This window comes from Felis catus, chromosome D2 (genome assembly GCF_018350175.1).
Source record: "Felis catus isolate Fca126 chromosome D2, F.catus_Fca126_mat1.0, whole genome shotgun sequence".
Lineage (NCBI taxonomy): Eukaryota > Metazoa > Chordata > Mammalia > Carnivora > Felidae > Felis > Felis catus.
In genome coordinates, this window is record NC_058378.1 from 17,899,604 (window position 1) to 17,924,797 (window position 25,194).

The 25,194-nt window shown below is 46.5% G+C and overlaps 1 protein-coding gene and 1 pseudogene across 4 annotated transcripts in view; one reads left to right on the forward strand and one right to left on the reverse strand.

The window, feature by feature from the left end:
* Nucleotides 1-13,072, reverse strand: part of COG2 (component of oligomeric golgi complex 2) — a 46,399-nt gene extending 33,327 nt beyond the window's left edge. For 2 of the 4 annotated variants that reach the window (XM_006937789.4, XM_003993932.5), the window contains exon 1: nucleotides 12,868-13,071. In XM_006937789.4, the coding sequence (XP_006937851.1) occupies nucleotides 12,868-12,939 (72 nt within the window). In that variant the 5' untranslated portion in view covers nucleotides 12,940-13,071. Of the gene's footprint in view, nucleotides 1-12,867 lie in introns of all 4 variants that reach the window. The other 2 variants (XM_045039952.1, XM_045039953.1) reach the window with 1 other exon arrangement.
* On the forward strand, nucleotides 6,864-7,528 carry LOC123380759 (annotated as a pseudogene).
* Nucleotides 13,073-25,194: the final 12,122 nt, after the last annotated feature.

Here is a 25,194-nt window from a genome sequence, read left to right on the forward strand (position 1 = left end):
TATATTAAAGAGTGTAAAAAATCATCTGCTCTCTGAAGCTCTACGGATAAGCACTGTTCACGTCACCCCCCCCCCCCACCTACTATTTAACATTGTGATTCACATCCTCCCAGACTTGTTGTATTTTGGTCTTTTCTCTTTAAAATGTTAAGTTACTTTTTCAAAAGTGGAGATACAACGGACACATAATCTTTCAGGTGTACAAGATAATGATTTCATGGTTTCATCTACTGTGAAATGATCACCCCAAGACTAGTTAACATCCATCACCACACACACATTTTTTCTTGTGATAAGAACATTTCGGAGTTACTCTTAGCAACCTTCAAATGTACCATATGGTATTTCCTAGAAGTACATGCTGTATATCACATCCCCAAAACTTATCTTACTAGCTGGAAGTTTGTACCATTTGACCCCTTCATCCATTCCCTCCCCACACGCCTCCCCACCACGTCTGGCAACCACCAATCGGTTCTCTATGACTTCATTTTTTGTTTTTGTTTATAGATTCCACACATAAGGGAGATGATACGACATGTGTCTTTCTCTGACTTATTTCACTTAGCATAATATCCTCAAGGTCCATCCATGTTGTTGCAAATGGCAAGACTTCCTTCTTTTTATGGCTGAATACTATTCCACTGTATATACACACATTTTCTTCATCCATTCACTCGCTGATGGACACTTAAGTTGTTTCCAAGTCTTGGCTGTTGTAAATACTGCAATAAACATGAGGGGCCTGTGAGCGTAAGCCTTACTGGTCACTGGAGCCACATGACCTAGAGGAATCCCTTAGGTGGCGACTGCAAAACATGGACACCAGATGAGCATCCAAGCCCCTTTTCCGGAGATACCAGTGAGCAGGGTGAGGCAGAGAGACGGCACAAAGGTAACACCTGCCAGTTCCGTCTTTACAGACTACAGAGTGGGCCCCAGATGAGTGTTAAATTAGATGCCGGCCCCTCAGTGCTCTATGATAAGCAAATGGGCCTCTTTTACAGAAAATCTGAACCTTTTTCAATCGGCTACTTCTGTGCTGAGTCCTGGAGTTGGGGGACTCCACTCACGTGACTGCTTTAAGAACTGTTTCTCTGTTCCCCACAGCCTTGTGGGTCTCACGGATGCAAGCCTTGTTGGCTTTCAAAGCTAGATGTTCTGGGGGCTTGTCTCTGAAGTGCACGTCTTAAAAGTTGGGGTGCCAGGGGCGCCTGGGTGGCGCAGTCAGTTAAGCGTCCGACTTCAGCCAGGTCACGATCTCGCGGTCCGTGAGCTGATGGCTCAGAGCCTGGAGCCTGTTTCCGATTCTGTGTCTCCCTCTCTCTCTGCCCCTCCCCCGTTCATGCTCTGTCTCTCTCTGTCCCAAAAATAAATAAACGTTGAAAAAAAAAAAGTTGGGGTGCTGGATGTGGGGTTCAAACCATTGCTCCTAGGGGCGAAGTCTGGATTGTGAGCTCCCTCCCAATTGTGGGTCACTGTGCCAGGGGTGGGATTTATGGCAAGACTGCATCTCACTTCAGCATAGGTTGTTTCTTTATTCACCTAATGTGTAGGAGTCACTCAGCTAGTTTTGGGTACTTTTCGGAGGAAACTGTTCCATATGTAGCTGTAGGTTCAGGGTATCCGTGGGAGGAGAGGAGTTCAAGATCCTCCTACACCGCCATCTTGAACTGAAACCCAGACATATGTCTGTGCACACACACACACACACACACACACACACATACACACGGCAGCTTAATATTCATGTTCTTCTCAACTGTTATTTCCCATTTAAAAATGTAACTTCAATGTCTTTTCATAAAACATATACATTTGTATTAGTATTTTACATGGATGTTAAGTGTTCCATTGAACAGATGTTCAGAATCTTTCATAATCAATTTCCAAGTACTGGTCTCACAGATTAGTTACACTCTTGTTTCCCCTTTATTACATTTTGGTGCCCCTGGCATAAATGTTAACATAAATGCTAAGAACCATATGCACCATTCCTTAAGAGTACTTGTTTCAAATGACTTTCTTAATCAGCCAAACACCTACCCTGATAGTGTCAGAGAAGAGGAATTCATACCAAACCATAATTTCACAGCCATCTACTGAAAAACCACCTGCTTCTTAAACTGGGGCCAGAATTAGCCTGGACTTTTGCCTCTTGAGACCTCAGACAACACCTTCCTTACGTTCATGGCTATGAAGTACATCAGAGAAGGAATGCAGAGGCAGAACTCAGCTCAGAATCCTGGCCGTGCTACTAACCAGCTGTATGCCTTTAGGTAGATCATTTTTCCTGCCTCATTACGTATTCTCTGAAGTTCTGAACTTGACGATGGCATTCTAAATCATGTAACTCAGACCCTTGAACAAATGCTACTAGGTAGCATCAGTTCTCAACCTGCCATTTATGTATTTGTTCTCAGATAAACAAATGTTGCTCAACACAAGACTAAATCACTTCCCAGTAATCTGTGAATACTGAATTAGGCAGCTTTTGCTGTGACAACAAGCCCAAACTCACAGCGGCATTGAGCAACAGACACATTTCACTTACCAGGAATGGTTTTACTCTATAGTGTAAATCTGCTAAACATTTAAAAGGAAGACTTTGCAACCCATAGACTTATGGTCAATTGATTTTTCAAAGGATGCCAAGACCAATGACTGGGGGAAGAAACAGTCTTTTCAAGTGCCCACTGCAGGGACAATATCTACACACAAAAGAATGAATTTGGAACACCAACCTCACACATGCACAAAAAAGTAACTCAAAGTGGATCAAAAGCTTAAATAAAAGAGCAAAGACTGTAACACTCTTAGAGAAAACAGAGGTGAAAATCTGTGTGACTCTGAATTACACAATGCTTTCTTAGACATGACACAAAAAGCATAAAAAATAATTGGTAAACTGAACTTGATCAAAATAAAAACTTCTGTGTGTCAAAGGATACTACTGAGAGAGTAAAAAAGACGACCCACAGAATGGGAGAAAATATCTGCAAATCGTGTATCTGACAAGGATCTAATGACCTGAATATGCAAAAGCCCTTATAGCTCAACAATAAAAAAAAAAGAGAGACATAACCTAATTTAAAAACAAGCAACAGACTTCAAACTGATATTTTCCCAAAGAAGACGCACAGATGGCCAATAGCACATGTAAAGATGTTCAACATCATTAGTCTTTAGGGAAAATGCAAGTCAAAACCACACTGACCTACCACTTGCCACCCACCAGGATCCAATAAAATAAGAAAAAAACAACAACAACAACAAAAAAACCCAGAAGACAAGTGTTGGCAAGAAGGCAAAGGAACTGGAACCTCCTGTATTGCTGGCGAGAATGTAAAATGGTGCAGCTAATGTGGAAAACAGCTCAGCAATTCCTCAAAAAGTGAAACATACAACTACCCGGTGATTCTACATCTAGGCATATACCTGATAGAACTGACGACAGATGCTCACACACAAAAAACACTCACAGCATCATTCATAACAGCCAAAAAGTATCAACAACCCAATGTCCATCCATTGATGAGGATACTTTAAAGGTGGCGAAGCCTATCACGCAGCCCCCCCAAAAAAGGGGGGGGGGAATACAGTACTGTTACATGCTGCAACATCGATGAACCCTGAAAACATTCTACTCTAAGGTTAAAGGAAGCCAGATACAAAAGGTTGCATATCATATGATTCCATTTATAGGAGATGTTCTAGAACAGGCAAATCCATAAAAACAGAAAGTAGATTAGTGGTTGCCAAGGAATGGGGGGAGGGGAGAATCAGAGCTGATAGGTTTCTTTTTTGGGGGAAGGACATGTTCTAGAATTAGACAGTGGTGACGGATGCACGGTGGAGTAATGTACTAAAAATCAGTGAAGAATACAGTTTAAAACGGTAAATTTTGTATCACGTGAATTACATCTCAAGGAAAAATGAAACAACTTAAGCATCAACAAGTCAAACGTGCAGATACTTTAAAAAATCTAAAGTAACACTAATTTAGGGGCGCCTGGGTGGCTCAGTCGGTTGAGCATCTGACTTCGACTCAGGTCATGATCTCATGATTCATGAGTTCTAGCCCCACGTCGGGCTCTGTGCTGACAGCTCAGAGCCTGGAGCCTGCTTCCGATTCTGTGTCTCGCTCTCTTTGTCCCTCCCCAGCTTATGCTCGCGCTCGCACTCTCTCTTTCTCTCTCAAAAGTAAATAAACATTAAAACCTCCCATGTCTGAAAAGCTGGAAGGAGTCAAGACTTGTGGTCTGTAAGCCCTGAAATAAGAAGAAAAATAGTTTCTCTTTATACTCAGCGGTATTTCCTGCTTGAACCCAGGTAAAGTAGAAATGCCCCAAAAGGCCGGAAGTTGTGAAATCACACAAGGTGCTAGAACACAGGATATTAAGTCAGCAAAACAGACCAATTGCAGACAATTTAAGAACCATTAACCACTAGAGTAGCGGTGACATCACTCAAATTTATTTTTTTTAATTTTTTTTTTCAACTTTTTTTTTTTATTTATTTTTGGGACAGAGAGAGACAGAGCATGAACGGGGGAGGGGCAGAGAGAGAGGGAGACACAGAATCGGAAACAGGCTCCAGGCTCCGAGCCATCAGCCCAGAGCCCGACGCGGGGCTCGAACTCACGGACTGCGAGATCGTGACCTGGCTGAAGTCGGACGCTTAACCGACTGCGCCACCCAGGCGCCCCATCAAATTTAAAACCAAACAGAGTTTAAAAGTTGAGCTACTTTGGGGCGCCTGGGTGGCGCAGTCGGTTAAGCGTCCGACTTCAGCCAGGTCACGATCTCGCAGTCCGTGAGTTCGAGCCCCGCGTCGGGCTCTGGGCTGATGGCTCGGAGCCTGGAGCCTGTTTCCGATTCTGTGTCTCCCTCTCTCTCTGCCCCTCCCCCGTTCATGCTCTGTCTCTCTCTGTCCCAAAAATAAATAAAAAAAAAAAGTTGAAAAAAAAAAAAAAAAAGTTGAGCTACTTTAATGCCTTTGCATTCCGGGATGGCAAACAAAGACGAATACAAAATAACCAGGGAATTAAGCATTTAAAACTTACCAAAGACCCAAATATCAGTATCCTTAACACGGTGATAACTGTGCAAGACTGTGGAAAGATCAAAATGCTCTAAGCTGCCAAGCAGTAGAACATTCCCCCAAATACATGAAAATGTAAAGTCACTACCTACCACATCCACAACAGAACCAGAGACCCCCCCCGCCCCCCCCCCCCCCCCCCCCCGCCCCAGGCACTACTATTCTGCATCTACAAATTATGGGAGGTACAGAGAAGGCACACAAAATTTATGATCTCTGCCCTGAAACAGATTCCATTTCATCGAGACACAAATACAAAATAAATGCTAACCCACACATTACATAAAATACAGCTCAAAAGACCTAAGAAATTAGTGTGAGCCCATGTGTGTGTTTCCAACCTTCTTGAAGCCCAGAGGACAACAGAGACGAATAAAAGTCCTTGTATATCCCCCAAATATTACTTAAATATTGACCACGCAACTCGAGCTCTGCTCTAAAACCTGAGAAGGTCTCCGCTCTTAAGGAACATATATTCTAATGCAGAAATGAGAAAACAAACATGTAAACAAATAAATGTGATACTAATGAATAGTGATCAAAGTTACAAAGAAAATGGGACACTGTGAAGGTGAGTGATGAGACAGGGAGGTACCTGAACTTGCATGACCAGGAAAGACACAGAACAAAGACATCTGAGTTGAGATCCAAATGACGCGACGGAGCTGGCCTGGGGAAAGTGTGGGAACAGTGTTCCTGCCCGAGGGAACAGCATGTATGCAAGAAGGTCCCTGGAGCTCTTCCCTCGCATCCCTGTCCTCTAATCTCTCACTGTGGCAGGGTGAGGGGCACATGACATAGCCTAGGACTTGTGTCTCCAAAACACAACTTTATTTGGTTACTAAGCTATTCAAGCTTGAGAAGTTTAAAAACATACGCTAATGAGTTCTTTCCACCATCTATAGACAGATCATCTTAAAAGTATCATGAAACAGTAACACTTAAATTCTAAGCAACATCTGTTCTAACATTTTGTTGCTGCTGTTCCAACATTAATCAATTTTATATCTAACTCCTTCGTTCCATATATATATATATATATATATATATATATATATATACACACTCGTTTGACACACGAGAAAGCAAAGGAAATCTATATTCTGTAAATTTATTCACCCATCTAACAAGTATTTGAGCACCTAATTATGCTCTGTTCCAGCTGATTTCCTCTCTTTCTCTCTCCTTTTCCCCTCAATTTAACACTAATCATAATCTATGTTGGGTTTTAGTTTACTTTTTCAACTTAATTTCTTGAGCTACTTAGTGGAATTATCTAGTTCCAACGTTCTCAACATCGGTCGTATGTTAGAATTGCTTGAGGAACTTAAAAAAAAAAAAAAAAAAAAAAGCCCAAGCCCAAGGAGCACCTGGCTGGCTCAGTCGGTGCAGCGTATGACTCTTGGTCTCAGGGGCGTTGAGTTCGAGTCCCACGTTGGGTGTAGAGACTACTTAAAAACAAAATCTTAAAAAAAAAAAAAAAAAAGAAAAAAAAGAGCCCACATCCCAGTTTGTGATTAATCTGTTTAAATGTTTTAAGAAATTTGATGCTAAATGCTATCAAACTAGTTAAATAACAAAAAGATCTTCTTGCTCTCAAATTTTGAATATTACTAATAATCAATAACTCGGTAGGCTAGAAGTGCAACATTTTATTCAAATGAGAAACTTTATAACAGGATTACAAAGAGTGGATTCGAAAATCAAAAGCAAGGAAAATAAGACTGCAGCATGAACACGGGGAAGCAAAAGCAAGAAAGTACGTGACCATGAAGCGAATGCTCAGTCTCTGAGATCAGAGGCTTGAAGAGAAGGATTAAAACCTAAAAAGAAAGAAAAGAAAGATCTCAGTGCACTCAAGGAGAAGTCCCCCAACACCCTTCCTGCTTATTCTTGTGATGCAACCACATCCTGGCTGATGCCAACTTTACCAACTCTTCCACGAAAGCCAAACTTGGCTTAGTACAATCAGTGATGGACTGCGTGTATGCCAAGTGTATCCCCTGTAGAACGGACTGTGTAATGGCTGAAACTGAGGAATTCGGGCAGAACGAGCGGCTCTAAGGACTGCCAAGGATCCAAGATGTGAACGACGACCACGCACACACAAAGGGACCCATGCAGAGGACCGCTTCGTCCAGGGAGTAATTCAGTACAAGTTTGACACTGTGGCCTCAGTGGACCCAGACCTTAAAGGAAGGATCTGGAAGATCCCTGGAGTTCCCATCACGTACATTTCTAACCACAGGCACAGTGTTGAGCGGATGCCCGATGATTATGGAGCCCCTCAGTTCTATTTCTTAAAAGAGAGGGTTCCTGAGCCTTCCTTTACCAACTTTTTGTTTCCATGTTGTACAGCAATATGCCACAGCATGAATTATCCTACTTACCCATTTGCTCTGTTACGAGCGGAGTACGGTTAAATACTCACTGTCTGATGTTGTTTTGAAACTGACGTTTCGTATCATTTTAAATTTTGTTGGATCTTTTTGTAAATCAGAGGACTGCTCACATAAAAAAAAAAAAAGATGAAAATCAAAAGCAAGGACAACCAAAAAACCACTTCTTTTTGCAAGAACCTCGTCTTGCAAAAGTGCCAAATAAACTTTGTCCAATGTCACTTACCTATCGTCCAAAGTAGTTCACATCAGTAAACTTTTCTATGAAAATGAAATGTAACCTAAGTTCTAGATGTGGCTAATCCCAATTTTTTTGTGGCAGTCAGCCTCAAAAATATTATGATGTCTCAAACTGATGCGGAAGAGAAAGGAATCTTTTCATCAAGACATGGCATCAAACCAAGAACCTACAAGGTAGAGCGCTCAGCTCCTGTGAGATGAAGGCACTCCCCGGGGTGGAGGTCACTGGGCATCGGCCGCGGACCCGCTTTCAGACTGTCTGCGTTTCGCCACTTTCCTCTTTTCCTTCTCTGTCAGTCGCTCTGTCAGTTTCTAGGTGCCGTCAACGAAGTCCACCTCGAACAGGCCACCTTTTTCCCTCTCGTCTCGTCTACTGTACCTAAGCTACAGGCCAAGAGTCCAGATCACCAGCCTTGTCAGAATTTCTTCTAAAATAGGAGGCAGCCCTCGATCTCTTCCGTACTGGTGGAATGCAGGCATTCAGACTCTGTGCCATCTTCTGGGCTGTTCTCAATATTCCGATTATCCCACTTCCCAAAGTTCCCACCTGTGGCCTCTGGAAAGGAACATGTTATACAGTATTATTTCCCAAGACTGAAGCATGGGGGTCAGGAGATAAGGCCCGTGATGTGCCCCCAAATAACTGTGTGACTTTAGGGGAAGTCATGACACCCCAGGCCTCAGTTTCCTTGTCTTCGAACCAGAAAAAGTGACTACCGTCCTTCTTTCACAGAAGCATGAAATGTCAAGGGCTGGAAGAGGCTGCAGAGATTATGCAGATACTGCGGAAACCGAAGCCCAGAGGCAAGTGATCGGTCCCAAGTCACAGGCCAATGGACAGCAGGGCTGAAAGTGGGACCCACGTCTCCAGGTCACAGCCACTCAACCAGCAAAATACAAGATCTGAGCAGCTGGTCATTTTTCCCTTTTCTATTTCCCCATTAGAATACACGCTCCTTGAGAACAGGACCGCCCTTGACACACTTCCTGCTTCAATATCCCCAATTCACCCAATTACAATGAGGGAGGAGCCTCAGTGACTCACCCCCCAGATCTGTATTCTCTTGTAGATGCTTACAGTCACCATAAAGAGGGTTCCTGATGGCGCTTCTCATTAAAAAGGTACTGTGTGCCTACCCAGGGTGCCAACAAAGCCACCATGTGCTGGGGGTGCAGGAAAGGAACTGATACAGTTCAGAAGAAGCAGACTGGCTCAGCATAGAAACGCACTACACTGCCTGCCAATCAAAACTATCCCGCAGGGGAATGAGCCTCTTTGAAATAGGTTCAAATGTTTCGGAAATGTTTCCTCATGAGCCTGTGGACTAACCAGCCACCTGTTACACGAGACCAGATACGTGTTTCGAAAAGAGCGCTCTGCCTGTAGTGTAGACGAGGGACTAGAAACAGGCGAGGACGGGTGCAAGGAGACCGGGTAAGAGGCCTTGATGGTGTGATGGCCAGACAGCACCGTGAAGGTACGCGAAAAGATGGAGAGTAGACGGATTCAAGAGGTATTCAGGAAGCGAAATCCACGGGACTTGGTAACAGACTGGATTTTGGAAAGGCAACAGAGGGAGGAGGGGACTTCCGGTTTGCTGACTTACAACTCGATGCATGGTGGAGCATGTACTGAGACGGGCAATAGGACAAGAAAGCTGGCTTTCAGGGGAGGAGGTGCTCACCAATTCAGTTTCGAACATGGTAAGTTTGAGGGACCACAGAGACATCCAAGAAGAGACAACAAATGCAGTACATAGGTTTGGGGCTCAGGGGACATCTGGGCCAGAAAGAGGCATCTGCCTCCCCTGCCTACAGCTGGTCACTAAAGCTGCATGAAGGGCCACCTGGGGCAAGGAGAGGACACGTGACTGAGCCCATAACCAGCCATTCATCAGCTACAGGAGACAGGAGACGGACCAGAGAGAGAGGAAGAAAGCCAGAAAGCAATGCAGAGCATTTGGTCTGCCGGGAGGGCAAGTAAGGAGACAGGAAAAAGGCCAGCGGGATTGACTTACATCCGGTTAACTTCGTAAGAACTCTTCAGTGGGATGAGGGTGCCTTAAGAGCGACAAGTGAGAAAGTAAAGATGACCCCTGAGCACCGGCTGTGATGTGCTCCAGTGTCAGGGCGACCCCTCGAGGCAGGAGGGCCAAGTGGAAGAGGCTAAAAGAGGAGCAGGGGTGCAAACCAACAGGAAGGAGTGCAGGAGAGGATGCGAACAGGGTGCTGAGGAAGCAAGAGGGCACGGGCTCCAGGCGTGGGTGAAAAGCTACCTGGAGGAGGGAGGAGAGCCCCTCCACAGACCAGGGAAGGAGGGGAAGGGAACAAACACAAGGATGGGCTTGTTATCAGCAAGACGGAGGAGTTCCCATTTGATGGCCGCTATTTTTTTCTGTCAAACTGGAGATGAAGTCATACATCGGGATGGAAGGGGAGGGCCATGACGTCAACAGCACACCCACGCAAACGGGTCTAACTTACCTTGGTCGGCATTGCCACTTTCTCTCCCTACTGCCAACACCTTACGTCCTATTCGTCTATGAGTTGGCTGTCAGGCCTAAAGATGTTGGTATTTTTAAGGTCACAAAGAATGATGTTGCCACGCCCTCGGCCCCAAGTGGCCCTTCCGGATCTGCCGCTCCTGTGTGTTGATCACCTACGTCTTTCACAAACCTTTCCCCTCCTCTGTGTTTCTCGTTAGGTCTCATAAAAACCACTGAAATAACTTTGTAAGTAGTCTCCTGCCGCCACTCAGCTCCAACGCAACAGGCGGGACCATGTAACTTCCCGCTTTAAACCTGACGATGAGTACTGTCTCCACTTGACCCCTGGCTGCAGCCTTCAAGGTACAACTTGCAGCCCCACCCCATGCACCTTGACTCCTTGCTGGTCTCATTCCTGGCCACTCTTCCAGGCCCCGGCCTCTCTGGACTAAGGGTGGATTCTGGGCACACACGTTCGTCCTACCACCACGCTCAAGAGCCAATGCCAATGTGTGTTCCCTGGCTTTGTACCACCACGTCCAAATTGCTGGCTGGCACCCAGCAGGTGATCAGTGAGTGTCTGCTGACCGATGAGCAACTGCTATCACTGCCCAAGGAGGTCCACCTCGCGTGTGACCGACTGAGGGCCCATTTCTAGTCAACTGACCGGATTGCAAGTTACCTCCGCTCTCCCAGTGAAAAGACGATTTTCTCTCCCTCTCCCTCGGGCACAAAACCTCTCCAGTTACAAAACGTGTAGAAACAGAACCCCGACGGCACGCTCTCCACCCATCCTTTCTGCCACGGAACTGTAACTTCTAAAACGTCCCTCTGAAGGAAACCCACGCTGCAGGTAACCTTTATTTCCAGGTCCCACCCAGAAAATCAATAGCAAAATACACGGAACAGCTGTTCCGTGTATTCTCCTTCTACCAACGAAGTGGTCACTAGCCCTACAGATTGTGTGGCATGTTCGGAAGTTTTAGAGCCGTGAGAGAACACGGAGCCGCTGGGATTCCAGCCACTTGGCCAGTGTGCTCTCTCCCTACCTCGAAGCGCTACTTTAGGACTTCTATTCTGAGAGTTCTATTTTCTGAACCTGCTTTGACCAAAAGCATTTTGTCAGCTCACAGCGAGAAACATGGCGGGGCTAGGGAAGTCTGAGAAAATTCTCCTGTGATCTCTCGTCATCATGTATCCTTAGTTAGCAAAGGGCTTCCGGATCAGTGAATTCACTTTGTACTCTCTTTTAGACGTTCCATTCGAGGGGCACCTGGCTGGCTCAGTCAGTTAAGTGTCCGACTTTGGCTCAGGTCATGATCTCACGGTTCGTGGGTTCAAGCCCCGCATCAGGCTCTGTGCTGACAGTTCAGGGTCTGGAGCCTGCTTCAGATTCTGTGTCTCCCTCGCTCTCTGTCCCTCCTCTGTTCATGCTCTATCTCCTTCTCTCTCTCTCTTAAAAATAAACATCAAAAAAAAGTTTAGACATTCCATTCGAGTTACACCTTTTATTACAGTGGTTTAGAAACACCACTGTACAAGAACAAGAGTACCTTCTTCCTCGGTCTAGACAGCCCTACATATTAAAAACAACAATGGCCACAATACAGAGGATCCAGATAGAACTGCCTTTCAAGGCCAGAGTTTGGGAGATATGATCTGAATGCAAATATCAAAAGCCGGTTAACCTTGAAAAGGGAAAAAAAAAAAACATATTGGGACTTGAAGCCACCAAAAAATAAGACACTTAAACTCACTCAAAATTTTAGGTGCCTACAGAACCAAAACTTTTAACTTTTTAACACCGAAGCCAGCTACTAAGTGGTGTCAAAAATCCCAGTCCTTAAAAAGTACACATATTTTTTTTTTTTTGATAGTTTAAGTACAGACCCAGAGGGATACACAAACTGGGTATGCAAAGTTTCTCCTGGCTCTGATTCAAATCTTGGACATTTTCAAGGCTGTGCTTTGATGAACCTTTATCGTCAGTAAAACGTTCTCAGTTTAGATCTCTAATCAGTACGTTTATGTCCTACAATTATCCGCAGACAAGTTTCAAGTTCACCTTAGGAAGAGAAATGGGGCAACTTTAGAAAAGGACAATGGTCCGCTCTGTAGCCCTGAAACAGAAGTAAGGACAGTACAGCCTTTATATCTCTCATTCCAGGAGCTGTAGACGAATGTCAGGCAAAAACTTTAGATTAAGGGCCTTTTTTACCCGACCCGAACACTGGGTGAGCACGTACTGTTTAGAGACGTTTTCAAGACACGCTCACCGAGCTTCTAGGGGCAAGGCACTGGCAACAAGCTGCTGTCAGGCAAGGGGGCCGGCAACCTGACCGCACCCCGCGCGGTAACAGAGTCGGGTCCTAACGGGGGCGTTTACGTTTAGCTCAAAACTTTCAGGCCTTTTCACTCCTTATGCGCGATTTCACAGAAGTGCTGTCTCCAGGCTGCACCTACCAAACCCGAGGCCAAGAGACTCACTGCGAAGCGCAGCGAGGTCCCCGCCGAAGGCCCGTCCGCGGCGGGCGCGGCCCGGGAAGCGCGCAGGAGAGGCCCGAGGAGAGGCCCCGGAGGGCAAAGGAGGGCAGACCACCCACGGCCCGGCTCCAGGCAGCGGAGCCCCCGGCGCGCACCTTCATGAACTCGTCCTTGTCGAAGCAGAGCGTGTCCGGCCCCTTGGGCAGGTTCATCCTACTTTTCTCCATCCCGCCGGCCGCCGCCTCTCGGCGCCGAGACTCGAGCGAGGAGAAGCAGGAGGCTGCGCGCTCGGACGCTGCGGCCGCAGCCACGGCCAGTTTCCACGGCACAGAGGCACCGCTTCCGCCAACATGGCAGCGCCCGCGCCGTGGCCAATGAGCGAGGACGCCGCGGGTCCGCCTCCGCCTGCGGCCGTCAAGAGCGGCGCGCGGACCGCCGCCGCTGCTTCGGCGGGTCGTGCTGCCCCCTTGCTTCGGAGGGCGGCACTGCGGCCCCGCGCGCGCTTCCTCCCGGTAGCCCAGCTCCGGGCCAGGCGCGGTGAGCCCGGGAGGGGACCGGCGGGAAGGGTCAGGGGCGCTCCCTCCCCCACCCCACCCTTTCCACTGGAAAATCGGCTCGCAGCCCGTGTCTTCTCCCTGAGATTGTTCCGCGGAGAGCATAGCCGTGGCCGGATGCTGGCCCCTTGGTTCTGAGGCCGGTCTCCCAGAGTTGGGCACATCGCCATGTCACTCCTCCGGTCCCCGTGCGCCGCCGCCGCTGCCGCCTGGGCGCTGAGGCCTCGGTGGGAGACTGGGCCACCGCCCTTAGCCCCGGCACCCGCAGGCGAGCGTAGCTTCTCCTCCCGTGGGCTCCGATCCTGGGAACTGCCGGGAGGAAGGTGGGCAGCTGGGCACACAGCCTTAGGTCCTCTGGGCAGCAACCTGCTCCACTTCGGGCTCAGGTCCAGGGTGGGCAGCTTCGGAGAACAACTTTGGGTCCTCAGGGTTCTTAAAACCTCGAGATTTTGTCGCTACCTGCTGACAAAACACAGCCGACAAGTAGTGCATGCGTATTTTTTTCTAATCTAAGCCAGGAATTGGCAAATGTGTGTGTTTGTGGCCAGTATTGGTGCAATCGCTGCACCTCCCCGCAGTTTCTGAGACTTTCTCTCTCCTCCTCCCCGCCACCCATCCCCAACATTTATTTGAGGTTTTCTTTCTTCTTCCTTTGTTCTTTCTCCCACTGCTGCCCCCCCGCCCTTTCGTGTGAATGCCATGGTCAAATGATGATTCATTTTTCTTTTTTTTCTCCTTGAATCTGTGACAACTCAAACCACAAATCAGGCTTCACACTCTTCACCCTGCAAGTCTTTGCTTCCTGCAGCCTTGCTTTAAGAAACCAGGCCTCGGCTGCTGTTGGAGATGCCATTAACCCTTAATAGTCCGAAAAAGGGGGTGGAACAGTGGAAGACAATGCCTTACAAAGACAGTCTTGTGTTCAAGTCACTCCAGACAGGAAACTGGCCACGTTTTAAACATGTGGGTATAGAATCTGCAACAACCGATTCCCTACCATCGGGCCTGGCAAGGCTTCGCGAAGGAAATATTTCCAGCCAATACTCCGAGAATGTGACAGAGGATGAGAGCTGGAGTCAGTCCAGAAAATCAGAATAAAGTGCCAGAGGAGCAATTATGAGGAGCGCACTCTGTGGCCCTATTATGTTTCTGTGGCTATAGGGAATGAAAACCTCATCATTTGGTTTTCGTTCGTTTACTCTTACTATGAAATTTTGCAAACATGCAAAAAGAAGGGTGGAGAGCACAAGCCTTCCCGAGCCTGTCCACGAGCAAGGGGAGGGGGGAGTGTCTAAAATACATATTTTAAGTTTATTTACTTATTTTGAGAGAGAGAGCAAGCAGGGGAGGGGCAGAGAGAGAGGGAGACAGAATCTCAAGTAGATTCGGCACTGTCAGTGCAGAGCCCCATGTGGGGCTTGAACTCACGAACCGCGAGATCGTGAGGTGAGCTGAGATCAGGAGTCAGACGCTTAACCGACTGAGCCACCCAGGCGCTCCTGGAATATATTTTAAAGCAAATCCCAGGCACCACATCATTCCTGGCTCCCAAATACCTTGGTTTATAGTTCAGAGAAAGCTGAGGAACTCTAGCTGAGCCAGTAGTTGAACCGCTCCTTATCTCCATTATAATTCCCTTCCACAAGTATTGCCAGGCCTTTGGTAAAGAAATGAACCTGAACGTGTGCCGCCTGGGGTGCTAATGTCGGGGATGCTGAAGGGGTTAGGTGGCAAAGAAGGATAAAGACCCCGCTACCTGCTCTCCGCCCAAGAGTCAATAGGGAACAGCCAAGACCCCACAGAGTGGGCTTGGAATCATAGGCTGTGGTAATGATGCATCCTATCAAAGCCAGGAGCTGCAGGAAAGACCCCAGATGCTGATGGAGAGCATCTCACTTCGGCTCAGGTCATGATCTCACAGCTCGTGAGTTCGAGCCCTGTATTGGGCTCTGTGCTGACAGCTCAGAGCCTGGGGCCTGCTTCCAATTCTGTGTCTCCCTCTCTCTCTGCCCCTTCCCCCACTTACAATCTGTCTCTCTCTCTCAAAAATAAATAAACATTTTTTAAAAAGTAGGTACGTAGCCTAATCAGTAAAGACATGATCGGCAGTCAGTCTATCCTAGTTTCTCCTCTTTTCTCCGATCTGTACTTTCCTCACGAGAGAGGCTTGAAATTGACATTTTTTTTAATCTATTCCCTAATTTGTCTTTCTTGCCTTAATCTCATTCTAAAGCTTGTGCCTGCGAGTTCATTTCTAAGTAAATGTTAACCCCCTGTGACTTTGCATCTCTGGAAAATTCTCAGTTCCCTATTTTCTCTGCCAATGTGACAGGTCCCCATTTCTCCTTCCCACTCTTCTCTATTTATACTTTTCATATTTTTGGCAGCTTTGCTGCTGAACACTCAAAAATCGCAAAGAGAAATATTGTGCTCCGGGAACTCACACGAGCGTTTTCTCCAATATCATCCATCTGCCCCTTCTGATCCTTTCCTGAACTGTTGGACTGAAGCAGCCAAATCCTCCAACGGCAGCCAGAGTTGTCTTTGTTCACTATTGCAGGAGAGGAGGGTTTCCATTTCTTTTTTTAAATGTTAATTTTTTTTTTTATTTTTGACAGAGAGAGAGAGAGAGAGAGAGAGAGAGAGAGAGAGAGAATGGGTTGGAGCAGAGAGAGGGAGACACAGAATCCGAAGCAGGCTCCGGGCTCTGAGCTGTCAGCCCAGAGCCCGACGCTGGACTCGAACTCACCAACCGTGAGATCGTGACCTGAGCTGAAGTCGGATGCTTAACCGACTGAGCCACCCAGGCGCCCCAAGGAGGGTTTCCATTTTGAACTGGAACTGAATGTATAGTCTGGCAGCCCCAAATTCCCAGGAAAGCAAGCGTGAGGCGGGGTGTGGAGGACAGACATCGTGGCAGAGGGCTCCATTCAACTTGAAAATCTCACAATGAGCCAAGAAGACCATTTCAACATCTTCTGTGTTTGAATTATACCGTCTTTCGTTCCAGAGTGGATTTGAGGTCATTTGGTTTGATTCTTAAATACTTCCCATTCCAACTAGAAAACAGATTAATCCTAAAGGATCCCAAATTCTGCCTCTTCCCCCCAATCAGTGAGTACCCAAATGGGGTATGACAGTACCGGAATATTCTCCCATGTGTATTTTATAACAGACTAACATTTTATCGGTCTTCTTCAAAGAATAGAAATGATAGTGATAACTTTTTAAAAGCATTATGGGGAAAATCATGAAAGACTATGAAATGAACCTGAAAGATTGTAGTGTTTTCAGAGGGAAGTTAGGTGTTGTCTCACGTATCCTTCTGGGCTATCTGATTCTGTGGGATATTCTGTGCCTTTCTTGTGTTTGAGCTATTTTGCAACTCTGTAAATCGTACGTAATTGTGGTGGTAACATCTTAGTGGTTCCCTTGTTAATTAGTGAATTAAGTAAAATCCTTACAAGGGTTCATCTTATGTTTGCATAAAGGTCATTATTTTATCTTTTTGAGAAAATTATTGGGGCGTCTGGGTGGCTCAGTCGGCTAAGTGTCTGACTTCGGCTCAGGTCATGATCTCACGGTTCATGGGTTCAAGCCCTACGTCGGGCTCTGTGTTGACAGCTGGAGCGTGGAGCCTGCTTCGGATTCTGTGTCTCCCTCTCTCTCTGCCCCTTCCCTGCTCGTGTTCTGTCTCTCTGTCTCTCAAAAATAAGTAAACATTAAAAAAAAAATAAAAAAATATGTATTTAAAAAAAGGAAATTATATACAAGCAGCAATTCAATTAATAAACTATGGTAGGATTCTAGTAAATGAGAGTGCAGAGAAATCAAATCAGAGTGAATTTTAGAATCACCTTCTGTGCCCCAGTCCTATGCCTGAGGGAAAGAATGGATGAAGTTCAAGACCAGGCAATGGCCCTGAGGCGTTCGAAGAATCTGTGTAGACACTGGCATGCATGACAAATGTACAGGACTCTTTCCCATCAGTGTTCCTCAGGGTTCGGTTAACCTTTCTCTTCCCAGCTCCCCTCTCCTGTAGTGAGATCAACTGTACCCTTAGTTTCAGCTCCCATTCATGAGCTAATACCTCTCTAATTGCTTAACCACCATCGGCTTCTTTCCTCCCCACCAGACCCATGTAACTGATCACCTCCTTATACTGTTTCACTTTCATATCCCACCGGTGCCTCAAAACTCGGCATGTTGCAAAGATCATCCAAACGATGATACATCATCTTTTCGGAAAGGCTTGCTTCTCCTTCATTTTGTTTCTTTACAAATGGCCTCCGCCAATGCCAACTGCATGTACCAGAAAGCCAGGAATCAATCATACAACCGAGCCAACCTGTTGTACTTTGAAACACTTGACCACAAACCTGCAATGGGTATTCAACACTGACTACAAACTCCCTTGTCTCTCCAGGGGGTTTGCTACCCCTCTAATGGATGGCCATCTTCAAGACTTGCCCCAACAACCCCCCCCCCACCTCTTCTGAACAATGTCTCCTCCCTCTAAGCTCATGCCTACTGTCACACTTCAAGGAAATAAAAACGAATTATGGAGGAATTCCTCTTGTCACCATCAAATCAAACCTATACCTGCATTTGTATCCATTTTTGTTCATTTCTAAGCATTTATTCCACAAATATTTAGCAAGTACCTGCTATGCGCTCCACACTGCCCTGAGTGTTTGCAAATCTGTGGGGAACACTACAGAAAAGTCCCTGTCACTATGGAATTTACATTGCAATTGGAGAAATGTACAAGAAACAAAGACAATGTTAGCTGAAGATAGCTCAGGGTTATTGAGAAGAGCAGTGAGAGACTATTAAAGGGGAGGACGTGCCCCAGCTCTAACCTACCCAGCTGGGTGCCCTTTCTTCTGCTTGGGATTCTTTCTCGGCATTGCCAGGGACATCAAGGTCTCCTTTCCAATGGATTGTTGCCGTCAGCATACGATTGACCTTCTGTCTTCAAAACAAAACAAAACAAAACGGACTTCCTTTGACCTTACATCTTCCTACAGCAACCTCTTTATTTCTTTCCCCACTTCATTCACAGTATAACTTGTAAAATATTTGTCTATACCTGTGGGTGCCGAATTAGGGTACCGTGTCCCCAAAGATACTTGAAAACTCTCTAAAGAATCCTTGAAAAGGGGCACCTGGGTGGCTCAGTCAGTTAAGCGTCCAACTCTTGGTTTCAGCTCAGGTTGTGATCTCATGGTTAATGAATTCAAGCCCCATGTCGGAGCTAATAGCGTGGAACCTGCTTGGGACTCTCTCTCTCTCTCTCTCTCTGCCCCTCCCCTGCGCACGCGTGCGTGCACTCTCTCTTTCAAAATAAATAAACTTAAAAAAATGCCTTGTGCCCATATCCTCTGTAATATAATTCTATGTCCAAGAATGGGTCTGATATCATGATACTCCCCTCACACCCTGGGACAGCAACATACACCTCCCAAATCTTATTAGAGTATATGACTTGGGCTGATACCAAAGTTGAAACACTGCCTTTGTTTTAAGAAATGCCCTTCAGTGAGTAATCTTGGGGCTCCGCATTAAGTGCTTCCTCTCCTTATTAAGGTTGAAGGTTAGCATTGGAGAGAAGGTGTTTGGGCTGATGTTGACATGCTGCGAAATCAGAAGGACAATCAGTTCGGGTTCATGACACGGATGCCTTTATATTTAAATTAAACTATATATATATCCTTTAGGGACACAATAGGAAAAAAAAAACACAAGTAAGCATTGTAATGATTTCTTTCCATTCCAGTGTGGTTCGGTAAATAAAATAATAGAAAACTAACTTGTTCTTTTCAAAAAATGACATGGTATCAGGAACATGTTATTCCAGTGAAGTCAATCCTTTCCTATGTTATTCTTTTAAATATTGTCGATGTCTAGTTAATAAACTATACATGAGCTTGTGATGCAAAGTCTCTACAAATTTCAGACGCCAGCTTAAAAATGGTCGAGGCGTGGGGCGCCTGGGTGTTTCAGCTGGTTAAGCATCTGACTCCGGCTCAGGTCATGATCTCACGACTCGTGAGTTCGAGCCCCGCTGCATCAGGCTCTGGGCTGACAGCTCGGAGCCTGGAGCCTGCTTCAGATTCTGTGCCTCCCTTGCTCTCTGCCCCTTCCTGCACCTGTGCTCTCTCTCTCTCTCTCTCTCATAAATAAATAAATAGATAGATAAATAAATAAATAAAACATTAAAAACAATGTTCAAAACACCAAAAGTGTCCCCAGCTATTGTTCAATCTGCCCTGGGAGCAAAACCCCCGGCCTCCCAACCCCCGTTTGAGAATCACTGCTCTAGATGATTCCATCTGGCATTATTGATTTCAGTACTTTGTACAGACTGAGGCTCTGAAGTTAGTGTCTCCAATCCTGACCTGCCCTTGGAGCCCAGACTCACATGTCCAACTGCCTACAGCATTTTTCTCCATGTGAATATGTAACAGAAGTCGTATTGTTTTAAGTTTATTTATTTATTTTGAGAGACAGAAGGAAAGAGAGCAAGCATGCGTGGGGGGAGGGGCAGAGGGACAGAGGGAGAGAGAGAATCCCAAGCAGGCTCCATGCTAACAACACAAAGCCTGACTCGGTGTTCGATCCTGCAATCCACAGGATCATGACCTGAGCCAAATTGAGGAGTCAGATACTCAACCTACTGAGCCACCTAGGTGCCCCATGAGAGTCATATTTTCAACACGATTTCTTTTTTTTAAATTTTTAACATTTTTATTTATTTTTGAGAGACAGAGACAGAGAGAGCATGAGCGGGGATGGGTCAGAGAGAGAGGGAGACACAGAATCCGAAGCAGGCTCCGGGCTCCGAGCTGTCAGCACAGAGCCCAATGCGGGGCTCAAATTCACGGACCGCGAGATCATGACCGGAGCCAAAGTTGGAAGTTTAACCGACTGAGCCACCCAGGCCTCCCTCAACATGATTTCTAACCTGCTTCCTCCTCAACCAGCTCATCTCCCAGTCTCCTCATATTAGTAAACGGCATCCCCATCTACCTAGTGGCTAAAGCCTCAGCCCCCGAGATGACTCCTTCCTTTCCCTTATCTCCTATCTAATCCATCAACAAAACCTGCTGATTTTACCCCCAAAAGCGAAGTCAGACTTGATCACTGCTCTTCATATCCACAGCTCCCATTTGAATCCAAAACCTGAAATTTATTTTGCACTTCAGATACTGCAGACAGGCTCTGGTCCTGCGACTACACCTGTACAGGTGCATCACAAGACTGTTAGGAACTACCACCTTGCCGAATCCGATGATTAGTTCCCAGATCTCAAATGACTCAACCCGTCCGTCCTAAATGACACAGAAGGCCTTTCACTTTGCTTGGAATGTTACACTTTATTCATCTAGGTTCTGACTCTTCCTTCGTTTTCCACCCTTGTCACTGATGGCTGCTTTCGGTCGACTTGGCTGGGTTCTCCTGAATTTCCTGACCTTTAAACGTCAGTGGGCTCCAGGACCCAGACCTTCAGTCTGAGTTTCCTGTTGCGTTAAAAACCAAAATTCGGGGCGCCTGGGTGGCGCAGTCGGTTAAGCGTCCGACTTCAGCCAAGTCACGATCTCGCGGTCCGTGAGTTCGAGCCCCGCGTCAGGCTCTGGGCTGATGGCTCAGAGCCTGGAGCCTGTTTCCGATTCTGTGTCTCCCTCTCTCTCTGCCCCTCCCCCGTTCATGCTCTGTCTCTTTCTGTCCCAAAAATAAATAAACGTTGAAAAAAAAAATTAAAAAAAAAAACAACAAAATTCAACTGAGTAAGTTTTAAAGAACTGACTGGCTTTCTTTAATGATTCATGAAATGGGAAGCATCCCATCTAACAGATCAAAGGGAGCTCTGAAGAGCTGTATAAAATGAAAGGCTTGTTCGGCACAGGGCAGGAGGAGCATAGAAGCAACACCAGGCAAAAACAAAAACAAAAACAAAAACAAAAACAAACAGGTTGGTTACGGCCAGGTGACTTTCCTTCAGGGGATGGCAGGGGTCTATCATGCAGATGATCCGGTGGCTCCTGATTGACTCGTTTGAGAGGGGGGAGCCCATGCTGTAATTAAGTCTCAGTTTGGTGACATGGGCTTAGCATAAGCGCCGCCATTTTGGGCCTGTTGCCTTGTTTTTAATGGTTGCTTCATAGTGAATAACAGCAAGTTGAGTAGCTTTAAACAACCCAGTTTAAAATTTTTTTTTTCAACGTTTATTTATTTTTGGGACAGAGAGAGACAGAGCATGAACGGGGAGGGCCAGAGAGAGAGGGAGACACAGAATCAGAAACAGGCTCCAGGCTCTGAGCCATCAGCCCAGAGCCTGACGCGGGGCTCGAACTCCCAGACCGCGAGATCGTGACCTGGCTGAAGTCGGACGCTTAACCGACTGCGCCACCCAGGCGCCCCTAAACAACCCAGTTTATTATCTCATCATTTGTCACCAGGAGTCCAGGCACAGCCTTATGGGGTCCTCCACTCAAGCTCTCACTCAAAGCAGAAGTGAGGGTGTCAACCAGGCTGTTCTCATCGACGGGCTCACCTGGGGAAGAATCCGCTTCCAAACTCACTCAGGCTGTTGGCAGAACTCACTTCCTCGCATCTGTGCGGTTTGGTGGGAGATGGGGAGGAGATTCCGGCTTGAAACATGGCTCTTTGCTCCTTCAAGGCCAGCAGGAGACCCTCCTACTATCGTGCGAAACCAGAGTTTGATTTAATGTGATGTAATCATAAGAGTGATAACCTCTTACCTTGCCAAGTTCTACTAGGTTAAGAGCAAGTCCTAGGTCCCGTCCACACTCAAAGGACATAACACAAGGGGACAGACACCACGGGGCTGTCGAACAGCCTCTGTCCGTACTCACTGTGTAGATAAGCCCACTCCTTCTCACGTCCTGATATATCACCTCTATCCTAATGACGCTCGTATTTGTGTCTCCAGCCTGGACCTCATCCCTGGACTCCGAATGCGTGTACTCAGCTGCCTGCTTGGCATTCCTGTTTGGGTTCAACCGCCATCTCAAAAGTAATATTTCCAAAGCCAACCACCCCTGTTTCCCATCAAACCTGCCTCTCCTGTAGTCTTTCCCATCTTAGCAAATGGCACCTTCGCTGTTCCAGTGCCTCGGGCCAAAGAATCGTAGAATCATCCCAATTCTTACCTTCTCCATACACTCTGCACTTAATTTATCTACAAATCCTGTGAGTTTGCCCTTCAAAATACACCCAGAATCTCACCACTTCTCCCCATTCTCACATCTACCACTCCGGTCCCTCCACCACTCTACTCACCCTAGATCGGTGGTCCTCGACCAGGAGGGTTTTGTCCACCGAGGGGACTTTGACAATCTTGGAGAACGTATTAGTTGTCACAACTAGGGGAAAGGGTGCTGCTGGCATCTAGTGGTCAGAGGCCAGGAGTCCTGCTAAATAAACATCCTGCGGTGCACAGAATAGCCCCCACGACAAAAAAAACTATGTGGCCCAAAATGTCAACAGTACAGAGGTCATGAAACCTCCATCTACGTTCATGCGAATAACCTCCTGACTGGTTTCCCTGCCTCCACCCTTGCTCCCCACCCCACAAGTCTATTGTGCACACGGTAGCCTGCATAATTCTTTTCTAATCTAAGTCAAGTCAAGCCTCTTCAAAGCCATCCAACAGCTTCGCGTCTGGCACAAAGTTAAAGACAAATCCTTCTCAGGGCCTTTGAGACTGAACACGACTCCACTGCCTCCCTTACCTGCCTCTTACCACTTGCCCCCTTGCTCTTTTTCTTTGTCCAGCATTATTGGTCTCTGTTCCATTCTTTAAACGCACCGGATGTGCTCCTACCCTGTGCCTACTGTTTGCTTTGTTTGGAATGTTCTTGTCCAGACAGCACAATTGCTCGTTCCTCAATTTCCTCCAGGTCTTCGCTCAAACGAGAGTCTTCTCTGACACACTCCTCTATAAAATACCAATAAGAAATAAATACGAATCTGCTCCCTTAAGCCCCCAGCCTCCGTGTCCCCTTACCCAGCTTTACTTTTCTTCCTAGTCCTTGTCAACATCTCACATGTGTGTGTGTTTATTTGCTTATTTTCCGACTCAACCGCTAAAATGGAAGCTCCATGGGGGCAGCAAATTTATTTTTTCTATTGTTAACTATTCTTCTCTCTCTCTCTTTTCTTTTTTAGTGTTTATTTTTTTTTTTTCCAACGTTTATTTATTTTTGGGACAGAGAGAGACAGAACATGAATGGGGGAGGGGCAGAGAGAGAGGGAGACACAGAATCGGAAACAGGCTCCAGGCTCTGAGCCATCAGCCCAGAGCCTGATGCGGGGCTCGAACTCACGGGCCGCGAGATCGTGACCTGGCTGAAGTCGGACGCTTAACCGACTGCGCCACCCAGGCGCCCCAGTGTTTATTTATTTTTGAGAGAGAGAGACAGAGCACGAGCAGGGGCAGAGAGAGAGGGAAACACACAGAATCCGAAGCAGGCCTCATCTGTTCTCTACACAGCAGCCAAAGTGAACTTTTAAAAATGCAAAAGGAGGGGCGCCTGGGTGGCTCAGTCAGTTAAGCGTCCGACTTCAGCTCAGGTCATGATCTCGCGGTCTGTGAGTTCGAGCCCCGCGTCGGGCTCTGTGCTGACAGCTCGGAGCTTGGAGCCTGGAGCCTGTTTCAGATTCTTTGTCTCCGTCTCTCTCTGACCCTCCCCCGTTCATGCTCTGTCTCCCTCTGTCTCAAAAGTAAATTAAAAAAAGAAAACCGTGAAAAATGCAAAAGGAGGGCACCTGGGTGGCTCAGTCAGTTGAGCATGTGACTCTTGATTTCGGCTCAGGTCATGATCTCATGGTTCCTGGGATCGAGCCCTGTGTCTCTCTTTCTCTCTCTCTCTCTCTCTCTCTCTTTCTTTCTCTCTCTCAAAATAAATAAATAAACTTAAAAAATATTCAAAAATAATCCCATCACCACCTTCCACTCACCAGGGTAAAACCCTTCAGTCACTTTCCATTTCACTCAAGCCCCAGTTGGCAGTCTACAGACCAGGGCAGATCAAGATTTCAGAGTTTTTTTTTTTTTTTTAATGTTTTGTTGTTTATTTTTGACAGAAAGAGAGGCAGAGCATGAACAGGGAGGGGCAGAGAGATATAGACACGCGCGCACACACACACACACACACACACACACACACACACAGAATCCGAAGCAGCTCCAGGCTCCGAGCTGTCAGCACAGAGCCCAACGCGGGGCTCGAACTCATGAACCGCGAGATCGTGACCTGAGCCGAAGTCAGACACTCAACCGACTGAGCCACCCAGGCACCCCAAGATTTCAGAGTTCTTAATCACGGAAAAGATTATGGTGTCATCGCCACCAGAGATAATTTTAAAAAGTTTAAATATTAGATCCCAAAGTAAGTGTGTTAAAAGCCTAACAATTTCACGAAATCGCATTAATCTTCCCACCCTGTGTGTGTTTAATCTTTCCACTTCCCCTTCTTCCCTTCTGCTTCCAGCACTCCCCACACCCTGCCACAACTAGTCTTCCAAGCTGTCTTCCCATCTCCAGCCATACTCCTTTCTTCCTTCCCTCCCCACACCAATCTATCCTCTACACTTCTTCCAAAATGACCACTCTAAAACACCCATCTCGTTATGTCCATCTCCTATTGAAAATAGCACCCCCTAAGGATGTCCAAGTTTCCCTAGTGTAGGACTTTTGCAAGACTCTTTGATGGCAAGTGACAGCAATCCAAAGCGAAGTGGACGGAATGAAAGGGAAAAACAAACAAACAAACCAAACAAAACAAAGGATTTCCAGGTTCGCATAAGGAAGGATACTGTGGTTCATCAAATCAAAAGAGCTGAAGAGTTGGAATTTCAGAGTCAAGAACTAGGGACTGGAAATCAGCAGAACACGTGTTC